Below are 7,799 nucleotides of genomic sequence, written 5' to 3'. Positions count from 1 at the left end.
ATAGAACTCCCAAGGGGACACTTTGCATATTAGCCTTTTATATATTTAGATTATTGACTATTTTTCTATTCAGTACTTTACATCCCCATGACTATTTTGTTTTGTTTTGTTTTTTTTTTAAAATATATTTTATTGATTTTTTACAGAGAGGGAGGGAGAGAGATAGAGAGTTAGAAACATCGATGAGAGAGAAACATCGATCAGCTGCCTCCTGCACATCTCCTACTGTGGATATGCCTGCAACCCAAGTACATGCCCTTGACCGGAATCGAACCTGGGACCTTTCAGTCCGCAGGCCGATGCTCTATCCACTGAGCCAAACAGGTTTCAGCTATTTTTAAATAAATAAATAAATTTTATAAATAATGTAAGTATATGAAGAAACAGGTACCCAAGACACTGTTATGTGTGTAAATTGGCGCCATTGCTCAGGATGGTGGTTTAGGAGGTGATGTTATGAGGATACTCCTGAACATAAACAGTGGAGTGTCCTTTAAAATCAAAACAGTTCAGCCAACATTACTTCCTTTTCCAGTGTTAATAGCAATGGGCAGGGTCAAGAGATAAGGCCCAAAATCTGGAGGAAGGGATGATTGCGATACAAAGGGGAAAGAACACCAGACCCCAAGACACTGGGTCCCACTCTCCGACTAAGATCCCGGCGGTGGTGGCTCCCAAGCCTGCGAGCCCGTCCAAATTACCCTGGGGCGCAACTGGAACAACAGACTCCTGCGCCCCAGCCCAGACCTCCTGAATTTGGGTATCTCCAAGTAAAACCCAGGAAACGGCATTTTGCCGACAATCAGGGAGCAAGTCCCCATCGGGTGTGGGAGCTCCTGATGCCATCCCCTTTCCCGCCCGTCTCCAGATGCAGGTGTGGGACACCGCAGGCCAGGAGCGCTTCCGGACCATCACCCAGAGCTACTACCGCAGCGCCCACGCGGCCATCATCGCCTACGACCTGACCCGGCGGTCCACCTTTGAGTCCGTTCCTCACTGGATTCATGAGATAGAAAAATACGGAGCTGCGAACTTGGTCATTATGCTGATCGGTATGGAGTTTCCAAAGGGTTTAAATTTGTTTTATTGGCCCCCTCTGCTGACACTCAGCTTTTTGTGTGTTTCTGGTGGCAGGGAAGCATGAAATCATAAAGTGCAAATGGTAAGAGGGCCTCAGAAAGCACCTGACCCAGAAATTCCATCAGATTCACTTGGAAATGAGAGGGGGTGGTGTGAACTTGTTAAGAATACAGATCCCAAGGCCCCACCCTAGAGTTTCTCATTCTGGAGACTTGCTCAGGATGGTGGTTTAGGAGGTGATATTATGAGGATACTCCTGAACATATAACGTGGAGTGGTCCTTTAAAATCAAAACAGTTCAGACCTCTCCGTGCAGGAGCCCCAGCTGGTTTGCTGCACAGTCTGTGCAGACCACACAGAAAATACTCTGTAGGCTGAGGTTCCCAGGCAGCGGCCCCAAACCCCTGAGGGAGCCATTCAGATGAATGTAACGGACACACCCGACACACACTTGAATGACTTCTTTTTTTAAAAAAAAAAAAGTTTTTATTGATTTTTGAGAGAGGAAGAGAGAAGTATCAATGGGCTGCCTCCTGCACGCCCCCTACTGGGGGTTGAGCCTGTAACCTGGGCGTGCACCTTGACTAGGAATCAAAATGGTGACCTCTTAGCAGACTGGATGATGCCCAACCAACTGAGTCACACCGGGGCTTGAATGACTTCTTATACCTGTAAAGACCCTAAGTGAATCTTAACACACCAACATCAAAACTAACAGGAACTTCAGCTACACAAAGTGAACTTGCAGCTGGAAATGTGAGCCAGTCCTATTGTACATTCAGAGAGAAGTGTTAATGTTTCTGTTATTTCTCTAGTAGTGTTTTCGTTTTGCAGCCTTTTGGTGCACAAAATGATGCCCAACCAACTGAGCCACACTGCCCCAGTTCTTTTTTTTTTTTAAATATATTTTATTGATTTTCTACAGAGAGGAAGGGAGAGAGATAGAGAGCCAGAAACATCGATGAGAGAGAAACATCGATCAGCCGCCTCCTGCACATCTCCCACTGGGGATGTGCCCGCAACCCAGGCACACGCCCCCAACCGGAATCGAACCCGGGACCCTCCAGTCCGCAGGCCGACGCTCCATCCACTGAGCCAAACCAGCTTCGGCCCCAGTTCTTAATTGATTCTAGAAATGCCCCTAAAGATGACCTGGACATGTCCCCATCACCCCAGGGCTAATATAAGGGGGCTTTCTGTTTTCTGTCATTGGCCTCCGTGCCTTAATCTAGGAAAGTCAAATGTCTTGTTCCCTTACGGAAGTGTTCCCATCCCTTTTACTGTTTTTCCATTCTGTCTACCCCAGCCCCTGGCAGCCACTTCCTGCCACACAAATGGCAAAGAGATGACTGTGCGTTGATTCCTACTGTTCCTCCCCCTCAGCCACTCACAGGAAGCTCATCTCCTCGGTGATGTGATGTCCCTCTGTTTAAAATCCTCACTGGTCCCCCAGATAACACACAAATTCCTGAACCCCACTGACAAGCTCCTGCTTTCTTCCAGAGATGGCTGACTGGCCTCGTGTCTTTTTCTTGTCCCCTCAGCTCTGTTCCTGACCTAACTCTTCAGACCTTCTATCAGAGTGAGGGGTCAAGAAGCCAACATTCTTCTGTAGGCTACACTGGCTACTCTGTCTCATAACTTTCTTCAGCATCTGCTATTTGTCCCCTTAGGATCTTGGGCAAACCTTTCACTGACATTCTTTTTTTTTTTTAAAATATATAAACCTGTGACCTTCCCATGTATAGGACACTCCAACCAACTGATGAGCCACATTGGCCAGTTTTTGTTTGTTTTTTATTGATTTTTTTACAGAGAGGAAGGGAGAGGGATAGAGAGCTAGAAACATCAATGAGAGAGAATCATTTATCAGCTGCCTCCTGCACAACCCCAATGGGGAATCGAGCTCGAAACCTGAGCATGTGCCCTTGACCAGAATTGAACCTGGGACCCCTCATCTGCAGGCCGAAACTCTATCCACTGAGCCAAACCAGCTAGGGCCACTGAAATTCTTTTACAGTTACAGGTCTACAGTCTCTCAGTGAAAACCCTGAAGGCCAAAGATTTCAGAGTCCAGAATTTGTTGAATCTTAGGAGGGTGCATGCTATGTTACCTAACACCCTCAGTAGTTTCTGGGCCAACATCCCATGGTCAAATACATTAATATATATGCAGTGAAATATATGGTCATACAAAGAAGGTTGAATAAAAACTTCAAATGGCCAGTGCAGGGCAGATTTTACTGTCAGATAAATTACCAAAAAATGTAGGGGTTTCAGAGTTTTTTGGATTTGGGAAATGTGGATAAGGGATGGTACACCTGTAAGGCTAACAACTTGTACCATTTACCTGGTCCTTAGGATGTGTTGTTTCATGGCCTGTCTTGGATGGGCAAATTCTTGTATAACTATTTTTTATTTTTTAAATGTTTTTTGTTGATTTTAGAGAGAGAGGGAGAGGAAAAGAGAGACATCAATAGCAGCCTCCTGCACACACCCTACCAGGGATAAGCCCGTAACCTGGGCCTGTACCCTCACCTGGAATCTAACTCGCGAGCCCTCGGTGCATGGGACAATGCTCAACCAACTGAGCCACACGGGCCAGGGCATTTGGCTCTTTATTTTATTTTATTTATTTTTACATATTTGTATTGCTCTCAGGGAGGAAGGGAGAGGAGAGACAGAAACATCAATGATGAGAGAGAATCATTGAGCAGCTGCCTTCTGCACACCCCACACTGGGGATCAAGCCCACAACCCAGGCAAGTGCCCTTGACCGGAATCGAACCTGGGACCCTTCAGTCCTCAGGTCGATGTTTTAGCCACTTGGGCCAAACCAGCTAGGGCCATTTGGCTCTTAAATTGTCCAAGTGTCTCTCTTGCCTCCCTAACAAGATGAAGAACCCCTTTCTCGGGGGCAGGACCCATGCAACTCTGGTGTCCACACAGAACACTTAGCAAGCAAAGACTCAAACTGCTGGAGCAAGCACATGTTTCTTTCCCTCCCACCAGGCGTCCTGGCTTGTCCTGAGGTGTGCAACCACCAGCTGTTGGGAGGCAGAACAGGGGACAGTCAGTTAACCAGGGGTGGCCTGGGGCAGGTGGGAGGAGTAGTCAGAACCAGTGCAAGCAGCCCAGAAGCCACAAATCAGGGTGAGGGGTGGCCGAGACTCCTGGCTCAGGATTCCTACTCTGGAAGCATCCCTAGCCCAACCAAGAGACTCTCACACCTTTCTTCTAGAAGTAGGGCTATGCCCTGAACTTAAACCTCACAAGCTATAAAAACGCGTACAGTTTTCTTGAAGCTACATACCTGAGTTAGTTTCCTGTAGCTGCTAATTACCATCAACTGAATGCCTACTTGTAAAAACAACAGAAGCGTGTTCTCACTCGTTCTGGAGGCCAGAAATCTGGGATCGGTATCCCTGGGCTGAAATCACGGTGTCAGCAGGACCATGCTCCTCTGGAGGCTCTCAGGGGGAATCCGCTCCTTGTCTCCTCCAGTGGCTGTCAGTGTTCTGGGCTCGTGGCTGCCTTTGATTTCTCATCACCTCCTGTGTGTGTGTACTCAAGTCTCTCTCTATCTCCTTCCTGTAAGACTACACATGATAGCACTTAGGGCCCACCAGCTAATCCAGAATCATCTCTAGGGCTCAAGATTCTTAACTTAATCATATCTGCAAATATTTTTGCAGATAAAGTAACATTTACAACTCCCAGGGGGTAGAACCATGTGTCTTAGGGACCATTTTTCGGCTTACCACAGTCCCAGGAAGGGTATTTAACCTTATCTGGGGAGAATTATGATAAAAATCTAGCTTTGTCAATGACCAGGCTGGTGCCTATGATGCCGAGTATTTTTTCTTTTTCTTTTCTTTTTTTTCCCATCACCATTTATCCCCCTTATACCTTCTTCCACCTCCCCCATCCTCCCTCACAATCCTCTGGCTGGTGGGAGGGGTACCAGCCACCCAGGGACTTGCCCTTGACGGGAATCGAACCCGGGACCTTTTAGTCCGCAGGCCGACGCTCTATCCACCGAGCCAAACCGGTTTCGGCCCTTTTTTTCCTTTTTGCTCAATCCATCCACCTCACTGAACACCGCCCTCCCCCACAACAGATCTGTCTGCCGACTCTCTAGGAGAAAGTATTTTTTCAATCTTTTTTATTGGGAAATAATGCATAGAGAAAAGCATGCAAACACTGATATATCACAAGGGGAACACTTGTGTAAACACCACCTGGGTCAAGAAAGAATGCACCCTGCCCCCCAGCTCCCCTTCCTGTCCCTCCCAATTGCCTCATCTTCTCCCCCAAAGTAACCCCATCGTCGCTTTTTATGACATCGCCCCATTTTCTTTATCAGCCGTTCTACTTTGCTATTGTTTTTGAACCTTCTATAAATGGCATAGAACCGAGCATCGTTTTGTCTAAGCTTCTTTCCCTCAACATTACTTTCATTTCTCCCTTCTGTTGGTGATGGACATTCGAGTTGTTTTCAGTTGGGACAATTAGGAAAATTGCTGCTCTGAAGGATCTTGTATGTGTATGGATGCACATGGGCTCATACTTCCCTTGGGTACATACCTGGGAGCAGAACGGCATGGTCTTGCAATGGTCTCACTCTAGTGGATAATCTCAAACCACTTGCATACTTGGTACACATTCATCAAGACCCACTGAGTGTCCAGTCTGTGCATTTTGTTGTATGCAAATTATAACTAACAAAATAAGTCATTATACATTCCACAGCTTCAACCCAAGAAATCCTGACAAGTTCCAGCTTGACCAGGTTCTATCTCGGTGTCCAGCACTTTGTAGTTAGGGAAAAGGAGGAACGAGATCCGAAGGGAGGAGAGAGAAGAGGGAATCGCTCTGGCACCCTCTTACCTTGTCACACGTAGGAGAGACGGCCCCTCCCAAGAATACGGAGGCTCCACCTGTCCCAGCCAATAACACACACCTCTGGTCCATTCCTCACAGCTCTTAAAGATCTTAAGAACAGTGAATTAAGACAGTGGCTCTGTTTCCACTCATCTGTGGTTTCATTTTCATTAAATTTGGCCTCAATTACTATTTGGGAAGAAGGGCATGCATGTATATTGCTGAACTAAGATGTTCTTTCTAAAGTTCATTTTTAAAAAATCAGATTAAGTTACTCAATGCAGTATTTGCTTCTCTCTCACTCCCAGGGAACAAATGTGACCTGTGGGAGAAACGGCATGTTCTGTTCGAGGATGCCTGCACGCTGGCTGAGAAATACGGCCTCCTTGCTGTTTTGGAGACATCAGCTAAGGAGTCCAAGAACATAGACGAAGTCTTCGTGCTCATGGCCAGGGAGCTGATCGCCCGCAACAGCCTGCAGCTGTATGGGGACGGCGCCCTGAACCACCTGCCCCTGGACTCCAGTCCAGTCCTTATGGCCCAGGTGCCAAGTGAAAAGACCCACTGCACTTGCTGAGTGCGGTCCCCCAGCCAATAGCACCCGCCAGAGGGCAGAGCTAAACCAAAGGTGGCGGGTCTTCTAGTGTCTGCTGAGTAGCATTTCAGACCCAAGTGTAGACTTGCCACTAGTTCTCAATCCTGGCTTCAGACAAGAGGCCACAACAGCTGACTCTGAGGCCAGGGGATACCACTGTCCTTTCCGATTTTGCCTTGGACCTAAAGGCACAGGGTTAGGAGGACAAGGTTTGCTCTTTTTCATCTCTTTTCTGTCTCCCCAGCCCTTCAACTATGTTTCCACCGACTCTTGCTTCTCACTTGAAGAAGAGGGTAGTGAGGAAAGATCAAAGAGGGGCGAGGATGCTTGGAACACTCCGGAACAGTTTAGAACAGCTTGGTCATGGGCAGATGAGAAAAAAGCCTGCAGTGATAAGCCAGAATGCCGTTAACATTTGCTTCCTGACAGTCACACCTCAGGGTTTTGGTTTGGGGAGCAAAGCCTTTTGAAATGAAGACCATAAATACCTCTTGCCAAATGGTCAGGAGCCATGTGATGGAGACAGAACTGGATTTCACTTCATTCTATTTGGGCTGATGTGGGAGACGTCTACAGTTCCTTTCCAAAACACCACATTGGCTGCTGGATCAGAAGGCATTTCTGAATAGTAATTAATTTGGCTCACAGATGAATAGCAAACCAATATTGACCTCACAGTATGGCCCTGGGCACACCATGTACCTGCAATACACTGTGGTTTTTCCAAGTTCTCCCGATGGTTGTTGCTGAACTGCATCTTACAGTCACAGTAAGAACCACAAAGGCCTGTCCAGCCACATCAGCTCCAAAAAGGGCAATGTCTCTGGGAGCTCTCCCCAGGCCCAGGTGAGTGCCCCCAGGCATTTCTCATTGATAGCAGCACAATCGATAGGCTGAGACCTACCTTCACGTCTGGCTACTGAGTGCTTGAAGAGAGGCTGAGCAGGACATGCCATTAATGGCTCACACCAATTTCCCTTCATTTCTCTGCACATCAGTCTCAACCAACACTCTGAAAACCTCATCAGCATCTAGGGTTATGCACTCAGGATTACCTGGAATTGAAATGTTCCTACCAACAGGTAAACATGTGAAAACAGGGTCGCCTGAACGCCAGGAGCCTGTGATTAGCCACCTGGGCTTCTGTTGAAATGATGGGGCTGTGACAGAAACCCTCGAGGACACGGAAAGGGCCCGGTGTGGAGCAGCTTCACTGGATTCGGGCGGCCAAAGGTCGGCT

General features: G+C 47.5%; 1 protein-coding gene across 2 annotated transcripts in view; it reads left to right on the top strand.

Annotated features, from left to right (window-relative positions):
* Nucleotides 1–7,471, top strand: part of RAB19 (RAB19, member RAS oncogene family) — a 12,242-nt gene extending 4,771 nt beyond the window's left edge. For both annotated transcript variants that reach the window (XM_006777099.2, XM_006777100.2), the window contains exons 3-4: nt 869–1,052; nt 6,273–7,471. In XM_006777099.2, coding sequence (XP_006777162.1) covers nt 869–1,052; nt 6,273–6,541 — 453 coding nt within the window. In that variant the 3' untranslated portion in view covers nt 6,542–7,471. The remainder of the gene's footprint in view (nt 1–868; nt 1,053–6,272) is intronic.
* Nucleotides 7,472–7,799: the final 328 nt, after the last annotated feature.

Source organism: Myotis davidii, unplaced genomic scaffold (genome assembly GCF_000327345.1).
Source record: "Myotis davidii unplaced genomic scaffold, ASM32734v1 scaffold329, whole genome shotgun sequence".
NCBI classification, from domain to species: Eukaryota; Metazoa; Chordata; class Mammalia; order Chiroptera; family Vespertilionidae; genus Myotis; species Myotis davidii.
This window is presented reverse-complemented; position numbering and strand designations above follow the sequence as displayed.